Source organism: Cotesia typhae, unplaced genomic scaffold, assembly GCF_013202065.1.
Source record: "Cotesia typhae breed Kobodo isofemale line unplaced genomic scaffold, CoteBio_Ctyphae contig_27, whole genome shotgun sequence".
NCBI lineage: Eukaryota > Metazoa > Arthropoda > Insecta > Hymenoptera > Braconidae > Cotesia > Cotesia typhae.
The window spans coordinates 3,380,786-3,405,405 of record NW_027423733.1 but is presented as its reverse complement, the minus strand read 5'-3'; the positions used below and the strand labels follow the sequence as shown (position 1 = coordinate 3,405,405).

Below are 24,620 nucleotides of genomic sequence, written 5' to 3'. Positions count from 1 at the left end.
AACATTTTTTGAATGGTTTTACCGATCAATCCCAAAAACTAATCCACTCTTAAACTTTGAAAACCACGTCGATTGCTGCCAGTCCCTTGAAAATCGGTTGATTCGTTCGGGAGTAATCAAAAATAGAAAATTTCGAAAAAGTGTTATTTTTACATAACTTCGACATTTCTTTTTGTATTGTTTTTGGTGAAAGAAAAGTAGCTAGCTGATCACCGGTAATACAATCTTTAATTGATTTGTTTATGCTCCACGCATTTGAAATTAAATTATAAATAAAATTAATTTTATGTAATTTATTTATCATTAATTTTTCATTCAAATTATTAAAAAATAATTTTTTTGTAGTGTATAGTGAAGGATTATTCTTTTCTATTAACGATTAATTAAAAATAAATAAATAATTGAAAATAGAATTAAAAGTATCAATGATAACTATTGTATAATAAATTTAATCTTAATTAATTTACGTGTAATACGAGCGTTTATGAAATGCACATTTGTATTAACTAAACTTTTCTTGTGTTAATTTTAAATTATGTTTTGAATTTTTAAAAGTTAAAAGATAATAAATACTCAGCTAATGTAAATACAAGCACGTTCAAGTGATTTATTAAATCTCACCATATACTTACAACCGTAACTTATATAAACAATTATAATTATAACGATACTGCAAGACTTAGCACTGTCATCTGCTTTCTCTAAAGCGATTTATTTCATCAAATTTAAAAAATTACAAATATGTATAAAGATTAAGAGATCTTTATTTTAGGATAATACGATTTAGCAATTGCTACTACCAATTAAAGTTAGAGAAAAAGTTTTAACGATGCTGCAACCAGGCGCTGGATTCCATGATTATCTTTAAATCCTCTTGGCACGTATCTCCACTGGCACAAGACCACATAAACTCTCTTGGTATTATTTTTACTCCAGAAAAAAAAATAAAACAAATAAATAAGTACGGAATAGATGAAATATTTCTAATAGCTATTTTAATTAATTTTAAAAATACAACGAATACACTTCGATAGTTCTTGTCAGAGCTAGTTCTTATGCTTTTAAACAGGAAAAAATATCAATTTTATATCGAACATAAAAGCGTTCTCAAATCGTATCCTCGATTATATTGAATTTCATTACACATATGAGAAAGTGGGTTCGAATGTACTACAATGTTTTCGAACAAGTGAAGGGCGTTATTATCATTATTATTTATTTTACGTGCTTGAGGATGATGAGACATCAACAACTTTAGAGTCTCATTTATCTGGCCACTTTGTCAGATGATGGATCTCATGCATGGCATCTCACGCCAACATACCTCGTGTCGATTTTCCGTTCTGTTATGAACATAATATCATATCATATCACATTATAATATGGTATCACATATAACTTGACCATACTACTACATCTTTTATTTCTACTATTTGTTTGCACCATTTCCCCTTGTGCACTTTTTGACTTTACAACTCAACTCTTACTCTCACTCTATTTTTTGCTCTTCTCCAATCATTCTCTCCTCTTTTCTCCTTTATAAAACGACTGAAAAAGATCGAGAGATAATGCCAATGTCCTGGTTCAATCGAGATAACTATTAAATCAGGTCTGAACGTTTGCATTTTTAATTCTGTTCTCTGATTATTTTAGTTCTATCATAAAACTTTTAGAATCTCAGTGGCTTAATTTTCAATAAATATTTATTTTGTTCAGAACAAAATTTATTAATTGGCATATTCATAATCTGGGACAAATAAAACTAGGGATTCATATAGACAGTATTACTCAATAATTAACATGTAGAGAAGTCGAGTTCATTGTAACTCTCGGAACAAGTAACAGGTAACTATATTGACTGTAAAGAATGTAAGCCGCGGTTCTTTAAAATTTTATTAAACTTTCTAGTTATCTAGTTTCATGGTAAATGTCAAAGTAATTATTTCAATATCTGTCTCTGTTGTATATGTCCGGTAATTGCTTGATATTTAATTATATATCTTTTAAACATTGGGCATGATATGCAAGTTAAAAAATTGTCTTAAATGTCGGATTGGACCAATTTTAATGTGATTCTTAAAATATTTCTGCAAATTCACCAATTTTGTCGACTTAAAAAATCTTCAAAAGTTTCAAAAATTTACCATTGTTAATGACTTTGTTGAATATATATCACAACGTATTAGTTACTGATTTAAGTGCGATTTTCAAGAAATAAGTTTTTATGTAGAAAAAATTTTATTTTAGGAATTTTTAAAAAGAAATTAACCGATTAAGGTCCAGTATTAGATATTTGAAAAGCTTACTTAGATCTGGCGTGTTAAAGTAAATCTATTAGCTTAAAAGTAATCGAAAAGATGAACATTTTTTTATAAATTTATTCATCATCATATGAGTCACTCTGTTTTAATTTGTTTTAACCGAAATCTTTATAATTTAAGCTATTTTAATAAATTGCCTGAAGAATTCTGGTAAGATCCTGTGGAAAATTTAACTGACTACAGAAAAAGTCTTTAAAATTTTTCCATGAATATTCATAATTTTCGAAATATTAATGAATTAATTGAAAAAATTTATGAATTTGCTTAACAATTAAAAATGTGTTTTCGGTGATTGTTGACCTATAACTTTATAAACAACATTGGAATTGAAAAAATTCTCATCACCAATCTTATAAGATGTTTCCGCTCTAAAACCAATGAGTTATGAGATATCAGTCGATTAACAAGATCTTTCAGGTATTAAGTAAACTCTACGTGATTTTTATGAACAATACCTCATGAATAACTTAATTTTTAAGCATTTTAATGTTTAACTCGACACATCATGCATGACAAAACATCCGCAACCAACTTTGAAAGAAAGGATTTTCCTTGTAACTAATTATATCAAATAGATATTTAACGTGACATTATACTCTAGTTAATAAATTCAATCACCAAACAAAAAATGTACTTACAGCCTCCGTAAATTCATCATATTGCTGAATAAAGTGTCCGGTAGATATCTGATTTGATTATTATTTAACCTTAATTTTTCTACCGCTACCAAGTCCTTGAAAGCTCCTCTTTCAATCGTATGAATTTGATTGTTCGACAGTTGTCTGATAAATAAATGACATAATATATTATTAACATACCTTTCATCATAAATGATGAATATTTATTACATGAATCAATTAAGTAAATAAAATACTTACAATGCGTGAAGAGTCGCCATATCTTCAAAGTCAGTCTTGAAGACAACGGAAATATTGTTCCCCTGAAGGTCTCTGTAACAAAACAAAATACGGGTGAGTTGCAGTATTAAATTACTCAAAAACTAATTGAATTAATAACAATAAAACAATAACAATAATTATATTCATTATAATTTTCGCAATCGCAGTTACAACTGTCCTCGAGTAAACTTATTACAAAGTTTCACGGTTTACTAAAGCTACTGTTAACTTACATCGTAGTTGATAAAGAAGTTATTCTGTTATTGTATGAGTTAATGTATGAATTCTCTGGTGTCAATGTAAATTCAAAAGAGTGTAGAGCAAGAAAAGAGAAGAAAGGGAGTTTAAGTTGAAAAAAAAAGTTTTAAGAAAATATTTGAAAGAAGAGGAAGATGATGAGGAAGTAATGACGAAGGAAGTGAGTCGACGTCAGTTACAGCCGTCTACTTGAGTACCAACGTCCGGTATTCCCGTTGGAAAATAAGTTATTAAGGTCTTATTAAACGAGTTGATTTTACTTTTCGCTTCAACTTTATTTCTGGATTTTTCCTTCCCTTTTTTTGCTAAGATACCGTCGAAGGAAGGGTTAAGAAATCTATAAGAGCGACGAAGAAAAACAGAAAAGAACTAACGAGATTTGACTTCCCGACGGATTTTAAACGTAAGATAAGAAATGGTTCTTTATACAAGCAGTACATGATGAACCACCCGGAGGGTTGGAACAAATTACTACTGTGATCCCTTGACATTCGCTCGATGACGAAAACGTGACGTTAACCCATCATCATCAGAACGTTATCTCTTGATCTTTTGATCTTACTAATTCAAAGCACGTTTCGTGTTCTTGTTGATGTGCTAATGTAATCTCAGAACGGGTAATTCTGTTATATGTTATGTTGATACAGTTTTACAAGAATAAATTATATTAAAGTCGATTGAATTAAAATGGGTATTATGAATTATGAATTATGAATTATTCCTGAACTTTATTTGGGTAAAGTAAATTTATGCATGAAAAAAGCTATTTCCATCCCATAAATAAAATTATACTTGGATCTATGGATATTTGTATTTGTACAAGGAGCTAAGCTTTAACGTACAGACGATATTTTATCGTTCGCACTTACTTACAAGAGCAGAAGACAGAAAGAACAAGAGAAAGAGAAAGAAACTCGACGGATTTGTGCTTCCGAGAACGACGCCATGGCTTTTTTGCGTTGGCGGCGCTCCGCGGCTATGCTCAATTAAAATAACTCTAGTGTTGCTTCTTGGAAATTTACTGCACCATGATGACTCGATAGTTTTTCAAATCCTCCATCAATTGTTGTGTTATTAATTGCCATTATCTTTAGTTAATGATGGAGTAAATTATAATTAACTATACTGAAATTTTTGTTGATACAAAAATGTATTTTAAAATCAATATAATAAGTCAAGACACTGAGAGTCTAGCAGACATGTGTAGGCGTTGTCTTTACTGTAGGCTAAAAGTGTAAAGAAAATATAAAATATATTTTTTACATTTATTAAAAATAAAAAGTGTTTACTCTTAAAGCTTGATTGAATTATGATAGAAAATTTGCTTCCCAAGAATTCAATATACTAAGAAAATTCATCTGTTATACAATGTATGCAAGGTATTGTCATATAATCATCAAGAAACTGATGCCGGATGGCATCAAGCGGAATGAGATACTACACGTGTATTGTATCCATTATGTACCAGCTACAAATAGTTGATGGTAGGTAATAGTAAGTGCTGCAAAATGAGAAGGAATGAGGATGGTATCAACACGCTACAGCAGATGTAATCAAAGTTTGCAGACAACCACTCAGCCTCTTCTGCCTTGCAGCCTTCAGCAAGAGGAAAAGCATACGTCAAAACCAAACAAATATTCATTTCCACCCTTGTCATTAGATATGCTTGACCCTGAACTTTGCACCCTTACACATGCTTATCACTGTGCAAATCAATTTGTGTGTGAGTGGAATTGATTATCTCTTCAACATTCTTTGAATTTTAAATAAGAAAAGTCGATCAGATTTTGATATTTTTGAGTTTTTAAAAGTTATTTTTTTGAGTTTCCCGGACAAATTTTAGATTTCTAAATCATACCTGCAAAAAAACTTTCAGAAAATACGAAAATTATTTCCTATAATTATTCAATTACACGTGAGTAGTTGTTGTGTTTTACTATCGAGATTTTACTAAAAGTTTCTAATAAGAAAAATTGTAATAACTGTTTTCAACATACAAAAATGTCATATAAACATGTAGATAATTTATCTGTGATTACTTCTAGCGTAAGTTGTATTTAATTTATGAACAGAAAAATTAATAAATAAAGATAAATAGTAAGCCAGTGCCGTCAATAAATTATTTGCTTTACATTAAACGATAACTATCGACAAACTGTAATAACCGACCCCATTTTTCACTTTTTTATGTTAATAAGTTTATAATTATCTGAGAAAACACTGTATAAAAAATTATTATTCAAATCCTTCTTGTCTTACGATTATGAATAAATCGTTTAATCTACGTATAAAATATATGAAATAAGTGGTCGACATCCATGTTCATACTGTGAACTTTCCGCATACTCAATTCTCCCTCTATAATTGACCAAAATAAATATTCTTTTCATTTTCCCAAGTTAATTATAGTTATCTTTTCTATTCTATTCTATTCTATTCTTTACTACAGTGAATTCATTAGTTTTTATCATTTCATTAATGAATAATGATCATAAAGTAATTATTAAAAATTTCGATCAATAGAGAACTGCACACCAATATTTTGTCAACAACTATCAATATTTTTTGTTATCTTTGCATGATAACATAATTGCTAACGCTATGATATATTTTGGATTTTTCATCCAAACGTACGCTACCGTAATTTTACCGTTCTATATCGTATTTTCACCGTCCTTTACTGTACGTTACGGTGTTTTACGGTTTCTACTGTGCAAGTAGAATGCTACTGTAATCTACGGTGGCCATAGGGTATATCGACCGTATTTTTACCGTAGAACACCGTAATTCTACAGTATTTCAGATCCGCCAGGGGTATTTATTGTCATTTTAAGAATAATTATAAAAAATATAAACGTAAACATCGTAAATCTAACCTGTACTTGGACACAAAAGTACAGTTGGTTTACGCATGCGCTAACAAGTGATACGAAATTCATATCCCATTGATTCAATTTTTGTAGCACCTGTGATGCTAAAATTGAACCACTCTTGGAATGCAATTTTAGTATCACTTATGGTGTGATTTTCAAGTCAATATTTTTATCCGTTTACATTGCGGAAAGTTTCAGAGTTAGCCGATTTGTAAATTTTTAAGTTTATCTTATCACAATAAACACTATCCAGTAGATAAAAATATTAGAATAAAAGTGTTAATCGTATCCGGGATGGTATGTACAATATTACCAGTCTTAACTTAATAATCATAATCATAACTATAATCACAATAATAATATTAATATGTGGTGAAAAGATGATTCAGCGTGAATTCTAGCGGTGAGTTGTAGTTTTAAAGGTACGCAGTAAATATTATATGGTGTAACAAACGTATAGCAGACCCACGTACACAATCGAGCCCACGTGAACTTCATCGATAGGGTTTTATAATAATAATAATACGTGGGTAAGCTATGCACTCTCCTCTCTCTCTCTTTATATAAATATAATAATATAAATCCGAAGCGTCTTAGCACGTTAACGGTTACAAACATTTTTTATTTATTGCAGTTACTGGAGCCATTACACCCCCTCTATTCTCTTCTCTTTGTGTATAATAGCAATGGCAATAGCTTTTACCTTATACCTAGCTATTAAAGTGTGCTAGTGCCTAGTATGAAGAAGAGAATGAACAGCGTCACACTCAGGTTAGCGTATCTACCTACACACTCATAGAGGTCCCTAATCATAATCATCCATATCCATTGGTAGTTCTATCATAAAACATCTAACGAAACGAATAGATGCGAGTTGAAATTTGTCGTCTTGTAAAGTCCTGCTACAAGTTTTATACCGACATGTTCGATGTATTACAAACAATACCGATTGTAGCAGAAAAATTATATAATATGACCTGATCTGGTCATATATAGCTATATCAGACTACATATAACAGAATAAGAAAGTAATTGATTCTAAACATTTTTTTTTTTTTTTCTACAAATTTGCGAATATTCAATAAGTCGTATTAAACAAAAATTGATTCAATAGTTAATGAAACTAAAAACCAATCTCGGATGAACTTCTTGGAAGTGTGAAAAAATATTTGGTCAATTCTTAAGCGTTCATGTCATAAATAAATTAATCAGAGTATAGTTTGAGTATACAAGTTTTTACAAATAATTTTAATATTATTTTTAATTTGAAATAATTTTAAATCAAACGTCAATATGGCTGATGCATGAAGGTCAGAAAATTTTTCCAACTGCCAGTCAACAAAAATTAATTATATTAAAAACAAAAAAATCATTAAGTTGCAATTTTTATTTCTAACTTCTTACATATCAGGTGAGAAAATTGAAAAATAAATTAGGACGTAAAATTGATTTTTTAAAAAATTATTGTGTTTATAGTTTAATGTAAAAATGACTATTAAATGATTAAATACAAATTTTTTCAAGTTCAGCGATAATTTTTATTTTTGACAGTGTGATTTTTGTATCATGATTTAATAATAATAATAAAGTACGATTTAATGTCACAAAACGTTGGGATCTTGATTTTTAGGTTATAATAGAGCAAATCTGCGCTCGCGCTCAAAAAAATACAGAGCAGGCAAATATTTAAATTTTAAACAAGAGACTTGGACGCTTTTTGATCAACTAGTTATTAAATAAAAAATCATTTATTTTGGCAGGAGTTCGTAAATAACAGATCTACGTAAATTAATTATTTTATTTTTAAATTTAATTATTGAAAACAAATAACGAGATGATAAATGAAAGAGGAGTGTTTTGTGCGTAGAACTACCTTATCTCAAAACCCATCATATATTCAAGTGAATAAACTTTTCTACACAGAAATTGCTAATAAACGTGCAGCCAATATAATCTTTTAAATTTAATTATTTTAATTTTCATAATTTTAGTTTAGATTACTAAGTTATGGTAGAAAACTACTTACTAACATATTTTTATGTAGGACATAAAAACCTCAAAAAGTAAATTATTTTGTTCAATTTTTTAAGCAATGTGTAGAGTATTTATAATCAGTCTGATAACGCCTATCAGTAGATTTTACACGTGTTTCAAATGAACAAACCAATATATTCAATTGGCATTTATTGTCACTAACCCAGACTGAATTACCGACATCAGACTATACTACAAGTTCTTGACGCGCTTAAGGCATGCAAGCAATAATTTTTATTTTAATACTAAACATATTGAACTCAACTCTCTCGAATGGAGACGATTCAGCGATCGTATGTCTTCTATCGAAAATTTTTAACAGTTTCTTTGGTCGAAAAATTTTATATGGCTGTATAACACCTTATATGAGCATATCAAACCATGTCAAGCGAGATCTATCAATATATGACCAGGTATGGTCTAATGGAACCAATTTTTATATGATAGCCAATTATAAATTATATGGAAGCACATGTGGCTACGTCAGAAAATTTTTTTCCAAAAAATAAAAAATATCTTCTGCAAACGAGATTAGATTTGGATAAAAGTTTAAAGAAAAGAAATCCACTTTAAAATTAACCCAAGTGTTCGTTCGACGAACGAGAAGCATTCTATGGGTATACCAGGTTGACAGAAATTTATGCATCGTTTTAATAAACATGCGATTTAACGGTGCGGAGCCTGTTAACGAAGCGAATCGTTGCGGGGGAGTCTATATCATATTCTCTCTTCTCACTCTTTCTCGGTGAGAATTCGATTTTTTATTTTACTTTTAATCTTTTTCTTTTGGTTTCCACTGGCGAAGAAATATTCGCGTGGAAATCTCGGCGCAGTCTCGTCGACCACACTGATATATACTGTTACCGTTCTCGACGTCGACGCCGATGCTTCCAGACGCCGGCGAGCTTTCATTAATTACAGGAAAAATAAATGAGTTAAAATAAAATAAAATAAAGAAAGAAAGCAGATAGAATGAGGGTGGTGGTATTGCTGATGGTATGCGAAAAAAAAGTTGTAATTGCAGTGCATCCAACTCAACTAAAACTCTCGTACACTAACGTTGTCGACAACGCAATTCACAGTGGACACAAGATAGTATTATGTAGAGAAGAAGAGGCAAAAGTTGAAGTTGAGGTAGAGGTAGATGTTAACAGTGGTAGCGTACCCGGACGAATATAAAGCTCAAAAAAGTACTAGTTGAGAAAAGAAATTCTTATTCATTTAGAACGATAAACAGATGAAAAGTTGCTAGCTGATGTTTTCCAGTAAACTTACTTTTAAAGTATATACTTTCCATAGTGTATTTAAGGATTAAAATACTACTTGAGAATTAAATAAATGAAGAATTAACGGAGACGTTAATTAACCAACTTCGCGTTAACGGTAATTAGTCGTAGTTGTATAGTTCCTTTTTGAATTTAAAGTATATGTATAAGAATAGGTGTGCCGCGGGTTACGGACCTGCAAAACTAACCCGGCGTCATTTTGATTGAGAACCATGATTTTTATTAGGTGAGTGCCTGCTTGCGACCAAGCACGTAAACACACACCTTTTTAAGCGCTTTTTATATTTTATATTAGCTGAGGCAAAAGGTGACTATTTTTTTTAGCTTTTTAATAAAATATATTCATTATATTTTAGAAGTATCGAAGAATTTTCAAGATTTTTAAGAGTTCTCTAAAAAATTAAATTTCGTTTTTAATTCTTTTTCCGTGATTCTGATTTTTCTACGCCAAAATTATAAACATGATAAAATTTTTAACCTTTCTTGATTATTATATGGTCAAAATTTATAACTTCAAAGTAAGCTTAAATAGTTTTGAGCGACCTATAAACATGAGTATCAAAGAATTAAAAATTTCTTTTCGCAATGTTGACATACTGGAGAATAGTATTAAAGCACCGTGCACAAGACGGTTGTCGTGATATCGGCACAATGTCAGAAAATTGTAAATTTTGATGTACTTATTAGAAATATTAAATTAAATTTTCCTCAAAATTTGAAATCGAAAGATAATAGTAAACGTGAGATACTTAAGTTTAATAATTACATTTTTTTGATGGCACAGGAAGAGAGTGACAAAACGAAAAATTTTTGTTTTCTTTTAAAGGACAGTTAAATTTTTGTTAAAACCTCATATTTATTATAATAGTATGCTTGTAATTACCCGGAAAAATTTGTAAATTCCTGACTGAGTAGTTTTTTTTGTAATATATAAATACATTAGTATAGTGTGTCTAAATAATCCTGAGTAGAAGTGGGTGAGTGATAGTCGATGAGATAGGAAGCACTAGCAAGTGAGAAAAAAAGCAATAACATAAATTATAAATCACACAAATCTACCTTAAATTCTGGTCACTAAAATTTATTTTAAATTTTTTGTGTTCAAAGTTAAAAATGTCTCGAATGACTTTTAGACATCGAAATATCGACTTTAAATTTCTATATTTGAGGAGCTGATTTTCAAAAAGGTATATTTTTATATTTTAAAAGAGCAGCTTTTTGAGCTTTTTAATATTCATTACTTCGAGAAATATGAAGATTTCCGACTAAAAATCGAATTGTAGCTTCATAACCGATAGCACTTTGTAGCTAAATTAAAAAAGTTCAATAAAAATATTTATAATTGAAGATAACCAGTTTTTTATCTCGATTAATCAAAAATGAAAAGATACCCTTTTAAAACTCAACTCCTCATTTATAATCAAGCGTAATATTATAACTGTTTATAATTTTTAGCGTAAAAAATAAAGTAAAGTATCCAGTACTTTTAAAAAAAAATTTTTTTTTCGCTCAAGAAAATAATTAGGAAAAAAAATTCTAAATTATTTATATTTTCATGAGAAACACTTCTTTTATTATCTAGTAAATAAATTTTTATTTATTTAAAGTAGGGTTGAAAACGTTTTACTTTGATAACTGTTCAACTACTGGGTATTTTTGCTTAGTCAAATAAGGGAAAAAAGGATTTTAAACAAATAAAAATTCAATATTTCGAAAAAATTTTGATAATAATGATAAAGTGTTTGAACGATTTAATCCAACTAAAGAGTTTTTAACCATAATAAACTAACATATTTTCATATGACACTCAAAATAATAGTTGCCACTCTAATTTATATGCATATTTAAACTTGTGTCTCGACACAAACAAGTACATGATTTATCTACTTACGTTAGCAAGGTCTGCATACTGAAGAACAACGCCTCATTGTCAGTATCATAAACCAGACAATGAATGACCAATGTACTGATATGATCAAGGATTACCATCGATAGCTTTCTCCATATTTACATGACAATTTTATAAATAATTTATTTTCCTCCATCTCAAGCCATAATTATGTTTCGGAGCGAAAAAAATTAGATGTGGCTTATTATGTTAACATGAATAAGCGGCTATTGAATATTGAGATGGTGGTGAAATGAAATTATCTGTAACTGATTTTATTACTTTTTATCTGGTTGATAAAGTTAAAGACCCGAGAAGAAAATCCGTAAAGACGGTTATTGCCCTGGTTAAGGCGTTGTCAAGGTAAATTTAACGTCGCTTTACGAAGAGATCATTTAGTACGACAGTATAAAACGTGACAGGGTGATAAAGTCAAATGACCGTGCTGATTTGCTATTTAAATGAATAGATAAGAAAATGAGAGAGGAATTACAACAAAACAAAACATAAGTCAAATAAGAATCAACATTAATCACACGTGTGAAACAGGTGCTGTTTGTAAATCTAATTATAAGTTACCGCAGCAGGAAAATATTGTAATCAAGAGAAACATAGTTTAAATATTAACGGAGAGATGATAAATAATTACCGGCGACTTATCGTCGTCTCGTCTTTTCTGTCATTGTGAAGCTTACTATGTATTTTTGATTTATTGTCATTCTGTTTAACGGCGTGATTAATCGTTTTATGAAGGCAAACATATTTAATCTCGTTTAAATATTAAAATTTTCATTTTAAATGAACGATAAAATTAATTTCGCATTCAACATTTGAAATCTGACGAGGGAAAGATAGGTTCCTCTAATTAATATATAATTAATTTATACATTTCATTTTCTCTATGGAATTTAAAGTTGTTATAATTAATCGTTGTGATTATAATATATAATAAATATAAATACTGAGTCTTTTTCTTTGTAAAAATAGTACATTACGGGCCTAGGGAGGAAAGTAGGACATTTCAACCCGCGCGATGTTGTCACCCGAGCCGAAGGCGAGGGTGACAAAAGCGGGGGTTGAAAATGTTCTACTATAGTCCCGTGGCGCGTATACTATTTTTCAAATAAATATATAAATTTACATAAAGTTCAATATTTTTTATATAACATACTTATTGAAGTAAATCTTAAATTAATATTGAGATCTAGGGATAGAATCTCGATGGAGTCCAGGGGCGGAGCCCCGGCGGGGGGTTGGGGGGGGGGCCCAGTCGCTAAAAACAAATAAAAAGTTAAAAAAAAAAACAAAGATAAATCAGATAATAAATGCAAAGTAATTAATATCAATTAACAAAAAAACAATTTTTTTTATTTTTAAAATAAATTAAAAAAAAAACAAAAATAGTAATGTGAACATTTTAAACGATTCACATAATTATACTTCATATAATAATACTTGTTAGTAAAGAGAATAGGATGCATATTAAACGTTTGAAACATTGAATATTACTATTGATACAATAATTAGTAGAACTTAATTTTTAAAACAGTAAATAAAATTGAATTTAATGCAATTAAATAGTATAATTAATTCTCTTTGTCTTCATGATAGTGAAAATGGAATTCAAATTTACAATTTTCAATTTTGATATTTGCATTTTCGGGAATACTTTTTAAAATATTTTGGATATCATCATTCTTCAGAGCAATTTTTTTCCTCCGCTTCGCATCAAGCAGTCCACTATCAGAAAAGCGAGTATTCGGTCGGACAGGTTTTGACGAGGATTTTGAGTGCTCAGTCTTTTTTTCCTCGATTGGAGCTGAGAAATCATCATTGAAATAATCCATTATCAAATCATGATCCATTTCAAGCGGTGAAGATACATCCGATGATGCTCTGGATATATTATTTAAAACTGTTGAATTTATTGGACAAGTAGATGATGATGATGTTGTTGTTGTTGTTGTTGTTGTTGTTGTGTGAGCTGTTGTTGTCGATGTAACTGTATTTGTAACAACTGATGATGTAATAGGCGTTGAATACATCATAGGAGCTTCTGTCATTGGATGAGTTTTCAATTGCAAGTTTGGTGCTGTTTGAATTGTCGAAGTTAATGTATGTGTCACTGTAGCCGAGGATTGACTAATATTCATCATTTGAAGCTCCAGAATCAGCCAACAACGTTGTTGACGTACGTCGAAAACTGTGACCAGTATATTTATCGGGTTCGGGTAAATTTAAATATGTAGCAATTTTTTTAGGGACTTGTCCGAATATATTTTTGCCGATGACTTGACGTACACATCGACCCTTCTGAATGTGTAAAAAAAACCTATCCGTATTGGAGTTTTGAGGTCGTAGAGCTTTATACTGCAAAATTGTATTGCGGTATTCCGGGCCAATTACAAAAGTACGAGGATAGTCTGTTTTTGTCTTCAAGATGGTAACAATCAGCTGACTGCCGGTATCTTCGATGTCTTGTACTCGTAGTTCTGGAAATTCGCCACCTCTCATTGCTCCAGCAATACCAAAAATCGCAACAACCTGGAATGAAGTTTTTGTAAATAAATGTAAATAAACCTATCTTGTTATAAATAATTAAATAAATAAATATGTACATAAATGACGATTTTAGGCACAAAAATTTGTATGTAATAATTGTTACTTACTTTTTCAATTAAATAACCTTCATCCGGTGCCTCATCGATGAACTTCTTTATCTCATTCCATGAGAATACTTTGGCCTTCTTCTGATGATGACCTTTAGCATTATTCTTAATTAGTGTCTTCAATCTATTGTAATTTTTAATCTCGATGCTACGATTAATACTAATCATGGTTCTCAGCATCGACCAGCGACTCCAAATTGTCGGGGGTGCCAAGGTTTTAAATAAATCTTTAAAATATACTAATAAAACATCTTCATTGATTAAAGTAATACGATTTGAAGCCTTCCAACTGATAAATTGATCGTAGCAATTTCTGTAGCGTTGCACAGATTTTGAGGGTGCTAAATTTTGGATAATTTCAGCAGCTTCTGCAGCAATATTTCGTCGCACTTCTTCAGCTTCAGACTCTTCAGATGAACACTCCGATGAACTCATAATTTATTTTTTTTTATGCACAAGTTTGTTTATTAAGTGATATTTTTATTTAAATTCTCGTAAAAATTACAAAAAACTTTAAATTTATATAAATAATTTTAATTTTTTATCATATTATTGTATTTAATATTTTATTTAATTATTCTGTTTTTATAAGTGAACAAATTTTATTACTTTTAACTACACACATAATCAAATTATAATTTTATTGCCGCATATATAATAGTGTTGACAGTAATGTCACGGGAGGAAAACTAAAATAAAAAAATACAGTAATTGAAACTGTCACTAATTGTGAGCAGTCTGAAATGAGTAACTTTCTTCATGTAAGAAAACAGAAGAAAAACGAACTTTCGGCCTCGGAATGATGAAAAAAAATTGTTAAATATTCAAAAGAATGAAACATAAACAAATCATAAATATAAATAAGAATAATTACTTCAAATGGATGATAGTCGTCGAGAAATGTTGTTTGTCGAGATAAAAATAATAAACAACCACGAATGTAATCATTTTTGTAGGGTGAGAAAATAAATTTACGCGAGTATAATTGCGCAATTGTCGTAGTTGCTTCTTTCTTATCTACTGCAAGAGTTACCCAACACTCGGAGAAACGAGAGAGGGATAAAAATGAGGATGACTGAGCAAGACACTGTACGAGTACGGAAAATAGTAAAAATAAAAATAAAATTTAAAAAAAATGGAAAGGAATCGTACGGGTCTTTTGAATAACTCGGGACTCGATTGCAAAGTGCTGCTTTTTTTTAACTTTTCTGCTATTTTTCAACGTGTTTCTTTGGTAATAGTCTCTTTTTAGTCTTCACTCGTATCGTAAACCACGCTGGTGGGGTTTATAAGGTAATTATATTAAAATATATACTCTCTTGGCATAAGAATCGGCCTCAGTATGGAGTACCGAGGCTTTTGTCAATAGTAAAAAAAACTCAATATGTGTACTTACATTTTGCACGACTCATGATGCAAAGCATCAGAAAGAGCTTTAGGATCGACTAATTTATTTCTCCTCTTTTCGGCAACTGTTTTTATCATAATACCCTCGTTAGTTAACGAAATCAAAATACATTTCATACTATTTTGAAGATAATTTAATGGAGATTAATTCTATACTTTTCAAAAATTGATTACAAGCGATAGAAATGGAAAAATATATCAAAATAGTTTAAAAAATTTTCCTTTCTGTCAAATATGATTTGATGTTTAATTCCTGAATGAAGCTATGAATAATTACTCTATTAAATTAAATTACTTAAGTACAAATAATCTATAAAGTTTAATTCAATAAAAACTAAACCAATTATTAGTTTCTTAAAACATTAATTTTTCATACCTTGATATGATTGAGCTATCGGAGTCTTTTGTTCTGATTATATTAAAAGTTTTTGATAAACTTTTAAATTACATTTTTAATGAAAAAATTTTTCCATTAGCTAATGAAAAATAAAATTGTATATCAATTTACCGGAGAACTAATTTTAAACTTTAACGAACATAATTTTAGTATACAATGTTAAAATAAAACTCTTGAAGAAATACTGTCAAATTTGAAAACTTCAAAAAATCTAAAAGTAAGTGCTTCATAATATCCTTAAATATAATATAATAAGGTTCATTAAATTAAAATTAATTAAATATTAAAATTATTGAAATTCATCGAAAAAAATAGACTCTGATCCTTATTAATGAGGATTAGAGTGTGTGCATGCAGTGTATAGTTAAAATTTATTATGCATTTGATATTTAATGGAATATAAATTTTATTGCTGACTGCTAAAGTAAAACGCAAGAAAACTTTTATTTTCGATAAATTTTGACGGTCTAGGATTAAACTTGAATTATACCTGTGAAAAATTTTTCTTATATAGCTTTGCATGATCCTTCGCCATACGAAGTTTTAAGTTAGATTATATGACATCAGATTTTTTTAATTTTCCGCAAAAAAAATTGAAAATTTTCAAAATTTGGGAAGTTATTGGTTTTACTCCGTTTTTCGAAAATCGAGTTCTCATCAGATCTCGATGTTTTGAAGTCCTAAGAAGCTTTCCTGAATGTTTTCGCGATGATGTCCGTATCTCTGGATGTATGTGTGTGTTTATTTTTAAAACACACATATTTCCAAGCCCTGTAATTCATGACAAATATTGAACTTTAAAATAATATTATGATTTATTTCGAGTCTTTATCCAATAAGTCCCCATAAATGAAAATTTCCAGAACCTCATCATAAACAATCACCGAACCAGTTATTAATATTTATAATAATCATCTCCAAGACTCCGATATGAAATTTACTAAAATTTTAATTCTTAAACAAGAAACATGAAATATTGATAATAAATCAATAATTCAAGTATTAATAATAGGTTTCAATGAAAGTAAATTACACAGTAATTTTATCGATACTATTTTTCTTACAAAATAATTAGTCTCGATATAAGTACTACGAAAAAAAAAAAAAAAAAAAAAAACGAACAAATGAGTCCTTGCAATACATGATCAAAGTAACAGCAACAGTACCTCGTTGAACATGTCATGCTTATCGATGATTAAAGGCTAGCGAAGGATTATTAATTGTAAAGGATTACGTAACAACACTTAAATTAATCGGAGCCATAATCTCTGCAGCATACATCATACATCTTGGTTATTTTTTGTTCTTGTAATTAAACATGTATAACGTTAAAATTAACGTGTCAGTTTCACTACAATTATCATGATACTTAATCGATGAAGCGTTCCCATTATTCTCCCTTAGCTTAACTTAATTAAAAGTGCCGTTAAAAGTATAAATGATAATTTAAGTAATCGTCCGCAACAAATTAGTTAGTGTCCAACAGGATTAATTGCCGACAGATTTAAGTGACTAAAATATAATAAACTGCTACCGCGTGCACACTTATAGTCTGCCTTGACACTGCACATAATCTAAATGCGAACACGAATATTAAAACGATAGACACTGATTATTCCATTGCCAAGGAGCCAGCTTATAGCTTCCCTTACTTAGTTCGTTGAGTTAATTAATTAGTCGGTTCAAAGTCTGCAAACAAAGCAACTAAATGACAAGATCCCTGTGCACTGTCAGTGGGCAGTAGCTGAGGAACATTATTAACGTGACATAATGCTATAACTAGCTGAAACTTGTTCACGTTCATCCACAGAAGCACAGATATATGCTTCCATTCGAAAATTTTTTCTTGAACGCCTGCAAGAGTAATGCCATGGTTCTCTTTGCTCTTGAGCTTTCTTTACCTCTCTTTCTTTCATGTCCTCTTTATTCATATGCTAAGCCGTTATGTTAAGTTATATTTAAACACACAACACCCTCGCCTTTCTGACAAGCCAAAAAAAGACATTTTGCACGTGCGCCAAGACTACTCAAGAAACGAAAACCCGTGAAAACTTAAAGCCTTTGGGTTGCTTCAACTAAAGAGAAAATTCTGCAACGCGCTTTGCAATAGAAAACTCTGATTATTAACTCATAACACAAATTTTATATATGAGGCTGTTTTGCATTCTAAACAGTATGAAGCTGTCCATTTTGTGCTACTTCATCGATTCTAGCATTTATTGGTATACGACTCTATTACTGATGACTTGATGTAAAATGTGACGGAATGAACTTATAGAACCAGCAAACTATTCAAAACTCTTTTAACAACTTAACATAAAAAATTGGAAATTGCCAAAATATATATAAAATTCTAAAAAGGCATAAATTCGTGTCAACTTTGATGATACCGAATACAACTATGATTATTCATTTTAAAATAAAAATACACCTGTCATAAAAGTATTCTTTCACTTGTAATCAATTTGTACTTATCATGAAACTACGTTCACGATCTTACCATTGCGATATTTTTTTCCGTGGAATTATATGGATTAATATTTAACACATAACGACATTTACGTGTGCAAAATAACATAGATAAATAAACAAATTTTATCTAGCACGAAATTCCAATCTATTTAGACCTTATCCGAAAACTTATCATAATAAATTGACTATGTAAAAAAAACCACCTGAAATCTTGATAATGGAAAATTTAAAATAAAAACCTTTCCAATCACACTAAATTTGACTAAAAAATCTCATTTCACCAGATAAATATGCTTGAGACAAATATTCCTACATTTTATCAATGGTATGAATGACTGATGGAGAAATTTTACTTTTTTAAGTCGATTAAATACTAGAAACTTTAATTTTGTTACAAAATGATGGTCCTTATTGAAAAAAAGAATTAAAAATGATCTCACATGTTTAATGCTTATAAGAGATATCATATCTCATTTTTCATAATAAAATTGATTAAAATAAAATATAAAAAGCAAAATAATAAAAAACAGAACTCTGCTATGGTTTATTGGCGCCATAACTCTAAGGTGAGAAACAAAAATATTATCATAAAATGTATAGATAGATATACAAAAAAATCTACAGTCATATGTTAGTTTTTTTTAAATAATAATTTAACGACAGTGAATTAAACGCTCATATTAACTAAGAAAGTCCGTTGTGTGTTACTTTAGATAATAAAAAAAAATTTATTCCGTTACGATCATTTTTTCGATCAATTTCCCTGCCACATACACTCATCCATACACGGACGTCCATAAAAAATTATGTTTAATGTTATTATTTGCTATGTTAAACAAAAAAATTTCTATTAAAATATATTTTATGTGCCTGACAAATTATTTGATTTAATATAAGTGTACTCATATTAATCTGTAAGTGCGATATAAATAACAAAAAATCAATTTCAGTTTCGAGAAAACTGAATAATTCTTTTCCCCTTTTCTAATAAAGGGGAAGTCTTCGACATTAAAACTCTTCATAAATCTAACTAATTAATCTGATTATTTTTTAATTATTTTGATATCATCAACTCAATAAACTGACACAAAAAAACACGATTTGCGTCTTGTTTGCTTAATTATAAATCATTTTTCCAACAAGTACCTTTAATCATAATTTCTATCTCTCAGGCCGCTTTGTCTATTTTTCTAAATACAGATCATGGAGATTAGAGGTATATCCATTGTACAGACTATTGTAACTACTGAACAACCCGGTTATTTGCTTTTTAATTATTCCAACAAAAAGCGCCAGTAGTATGTGGTCACTAAAACAAAGCAGGTTTTTTTTTTTTTTTTCACTAGAAATAATGTGCGCGTGCAAGCGCTTATCTTAATACAGAATTGCATATATTTCCATGTTTACGATATAGTTTACCAATCATGTAACAATTAAATTCACTCTAGATTTTCATTTTTAAATATTTAGATGAAAGATTTATCTATTTAATTGTTTAATAAATAGATTATCATTGAACATTGAGTTTTTTAAACTGTTAACAAAGAAACGTCAAAATTGAAAAAGAATTCAAGTTTAGATAGAAGTTGATCAAATTAATTAATATTTCTCTATTAAACTTATAATCTACTTGTAATAAATAAATTTTATTTTATGAAGTATATACTTAGAATTATCAAATTCATTTAACTCTTTATTATGGATTGCTCATGTTTGGAATTTATTTATCTTCCTTAAAGGCTAATATATGCATTAGCAAAATGGTTCAACCCATGGAGCACTTTATTGATGCATCGATTGATGAATATACATTAAATTTTTTGCACTCTCCATTATCGCGGTAAAGTTGATTGAATTTTTAGTTGACTATTTATACCTAACAAAGTACCGGGCTATAAAATTTAGTTGATTCATCATAAGGCAATAAATGCATCGGTGGAAGCTTTTAAGCTTTTTTTAGTTCGGAAACCCATGTTGCCACGGGTTTTACGAACAAACCACCGACGATATATTTTCCCAAACCACTTTTAACTGTGTAGACGCATGCCTCTAGCCATTCAAACTATGCCTATATTTATAGAATACATACGCATCGCATATATAAGCTGCAAATCCCTTTTTTGTATTAGTGTTGATATTAGTGATGCTACTGCGGGCACACCTGCAGTAATTGAAGGATAAAATAACAGTGGTAAAAATTTTACGACCTATTGCATGAGCTTTGGGGGTATTATATTTATAAGGATACGGGATTTTGATAGTACTGACATCGAAAAGGGCTTACAGGCGACATTAAAGGACTATAATTATCCGGATCATAAAACATTTTATGCCTCTTGGTGGGATATCGATTTTATTATTATTATACATAACCAATATCAATCTAATAATCCTAGATTATTAAATGATGGGATAGAGAGATGAACCAACAATTCCAATAACAATCATAAATATACACATATTTATATCCGGCATCCACGTGCCTCGTCAGGAAAGCATCAATGGTAGTTATATAGCAGCCTACTCGGATATCGCAAGTAATATTAAATTGAGTACAAGCACGCGAACCTGGACGTATTAAGATTATGAATCCATTAGCAGCGAGATGCTTTAGATGATGGGGTTGAGAAGCGCATCATTCTGCTATGTATATACTATTCACTATACATTTTATACATCTCACACACCAATAAAAACATATATAGCTATTTTTTTAGATTTTTCTTTGAAAATTTCTTTAATATGGTGGTTAGATGCTGTCAGATTTTTGAAAATCACTTATTTATTTGCATTGTCTTTAAGAGTGATATCTCCTAAATATTTCCTGAAAATTTCGAGTCAATTCAATTAATAGTTTCTAAAATACCCTGCAGACCCCGAACTTCCAATTATTTGAAAAAAATTTTTATTTTGGATGATTTAATTATTTTTCGTTCATTCAATTTCAAAATAAAATTTATCCTCACAACATTCGGCTACAATTATTTTCGATACATTTGTAAAAAGTTTTTAAAATGATACAAAAAAAGTTATACGTGGAAAAAAAAATTCTGATTCAAAATGAATTTAAGGTTAAAATTCATATTTTGACATAAATATGAATTAGTTTTGAGATCAATCCAAATTTGAAATTGATTTGTAAATAGAAATTAGCACGCCTGTAGAAATTTCGATTCTGCTTTAGAATTTTAATAAAGACAAGAATATTTTATAGACAAAATTTATCCTAAATATTTTCAAGTCTATTAATATTTTAAAGCTGGATCAAAATTTCTACAGGCGAGCTAATTTCTATTTACAAATCAATTTCAAATCAATCTTAAAACTAATTCATATTTGTGTCAAAATATGAATTTCAATCTTAAATTCATTTTGAATCAGAATTTTTTTTTCACGGGGATCTCGAACCCACATCGAAAAAAAAAAAATATGTGCATATATACAGACCAAAAAAATATATGCTAGATATACGATCTATACATAAAATATATACGTCAACTACGGGTAGCATATGATTTTTTTCAGAGCAGAAAATTGTTTTCGAAGTCGGTGACAATTGTAATTCAAAAACCACTCGATAGATTTGAGTAACATTTTTACAGCTTATCGAAGGTAAAAACTGCTAGTAGTATATCAAAGAATTTACTTTTTTTATTCTAACATTTCACTATTGCTTTTTTCTAAAAAATTTGCGAGTACGCTGTTATACGCTCTTATTTTTTTAATTTTCAAAATAGAAAGAAGCTCCGATCTAGTACTAAATTTATTTGTGAACTATTGATAATTTTTCGTTATTAGATCGATTTCAAATGAACCAATAAAAAGGTATGATCGTCATCGCGAAGCGCTACTTAGGAAACTACTTAAAAGTCTAACAAAGATTGCGATAATTTTGTTTAAGATTAAAAATTTTTAAAAAATTTTGATTAATTCAAGTTTAACTACTATATAATTCTTTATACTTAACATTACAAAATTAATTTATATACTGTCGAAGAAAGTTTTTGAAAGTTCTCATTTTTTCATGTCTCTTACTGCAAGTGACCTCTTGAAGCGCTTTGTTCAACTTCTAAGAAATTAAACCTGATAAATAATTTCCTAGAGAAAAAATATCTTTATTATCATAGTTATAATTATCGTTGTAATTTATTTATGATTAAAAAGTAAAAAAAAAAAAAAATGTAGAGTAAAATTCACTGGAAAGTCGATATCATGAGGCTTTTGTGTTATTATTAGTTACGTCTGGCAGTTACGGGGCTAGCAATTAAATAACTCGACGGAGGCAAATGTCGAGAAAAAGAGAAGCTTAATTGTAAGATAAATACAGTGTAATTAAGTCGAGTGAAATATTAATTAAATAATTTTTATTATATTTATTTATTTATTTATTTTTGTCAGAATAGTAACGCGAGTTATTTGAAATTCTTGTGATATTTTGATAAAAGACGAGTAGTTGATTTTTCTTTAGCAAAAAACAATTATATTTTGTTATTATTACTTAAGCTCTGTTTTACTTTGTTATTACTTTATTGTAGCGTTTTTTTTTTTCAGGTTGTAATTACAGCCCTGCCGCGAACATATCAAGAGTATTTAAAGGTTGGTCACAATTCTTAAACGCAATCACACTGCGCCATCACGCGAGTGACACGTAAAGCTGTTATAAAGTGTAAAAGATAGCTAAAATGGTTTCGTGCCTTCGAGATTATTTAATTTTTAAACTAACAATTACTTGTAAATAATGCATGAAGTGAAAGTTTTATTTTACACGCCTCATAATGCACACTATTGCTCTCAATTTGTCAAGGTCAAGCTATGTTGCTAATCTTAATATTAAAATAGAGATGAAATGTATGTGAAACCAATTTATTCGTGATGTCATTGGTCGAATATATCATAAGCATGAAAATATATGCAAACTCTATATTCGGGCGCGCTTGCGCGCAAATTAAGTTCTGGTTATGAAAAAAAAAAAAAAAAAAAAAATAAAACATAAAACATAAATATAAGGTAGATGTACCGTTTTTGGCCACCTTAGCACTGTTTTTGGACAGTTAACATTTGAATTAATTTATAAAAAATTATAATATTATAACCATATTTTTGTTGGGTTTTAAAAAATTTACATTAAAACAAATCGAGTTTTTAATGGTTTATTAATATAAATTCATTTAAACAATAATTGGCCACAAACGGTACACTGCTCACAAATGGTACTTCTACCCTACATCCTAAAAAGTTATTCATAAATCAGACATTTTTTTGAAATTTGACTTTGAAAATTTTATGAAAATTTTCAAAATAATTTTATTTTCGGTCTTGATTCAAAAAAATATATTATTTCGTTTATTATAAAAAAAAAACAACAAAAACAATCGATGTCTGTAAAGTTAGCATTGACACAATTTTGTATTGTTAATAAGTTTTCAGAATCTAATCGAGCAATAAAATTTCAATTTCAGCTCCTAATTCCAACACTAAAGAAAACTGAATTTTTCTCTTAATTTAAATTTTTTTGCTTGAAAAATGACTGAGATATTGATGATGACGCTAGGTGGTTTCAATCCCAAGTTAACAAGCGTCAAAAAACGGACAAAAAAAGTGTAATGAAGGGCGATCAGTCTATCTGCACGTCCTGTGCTTGTAAACATTTTAGCGATCCAAATATTTGATGTGTTGATATTGTTTTGGTTTTAATTGCTTCAAAATTACTGTATAAAAAGTGCCCTACCAAACATGGCTGTCTAACTCTGTGTCGTGTGATTATAATGAAATAAAAACTAAACTGGTGTGATCTTTTGTGTATTTATCTGTGTATAAAAGTTAAGATATGGGCACTATTAATCAGCTGATTTGTAGTAGCAGTGCATGCGCCTTAATTTTATAATCTAAATAAGGACGCAAAACATTTAAAACTAAAATTAAGTCATTAATCATTTAATTTCCCATCTAACGCCATACTATTCATTAAAAATTATTTTATTGCTACTTTTATTCGAAATTCAGCAATACAATTTATTATTAATTGAAAATCAAATAAGTATCATATAGGTATATACATTCAAATTTGGCACAATTTTCAAATTTAATAAGTTTTCTCTGTAAGTTTTTTTTCAACG

At 29.3% G+C, this 24,620-nt stretch overlaps 1 protein-coding gene across 3 annotated transcripts in view; it reads right to left on the bottom strand.

Moving 5' to 3' along the window:
* The window catches only part of Sli (slit guidance ligand), a 303,228-nt gene that overhangs the window by 34,570 nt on the left and 244,038 nt on the right, over positions 1-24,620 (bottom strand). For all 3 annotated transcript variants that reach the window (XM_074240537.1, XM_074240536.1, XM_074240538.1), the window contains 2 exons: positions 3,200-3,271; positions 2,960-3,103 (listed from right to left, as the gene is read on the bottom strand). In XM_074240537.1, the coding sequence (XP_074096638.1) occupies positions 2,960-3,103; positions 3,200-3,219 (164 nt within the window). In that variant the 5' untranslated portion in view covers positions 3,220-3,271. The remainder of the gene's footprint in view (positions 1-2,959; positions 3,104-3,199; positions 3,272-24,620) is intronic.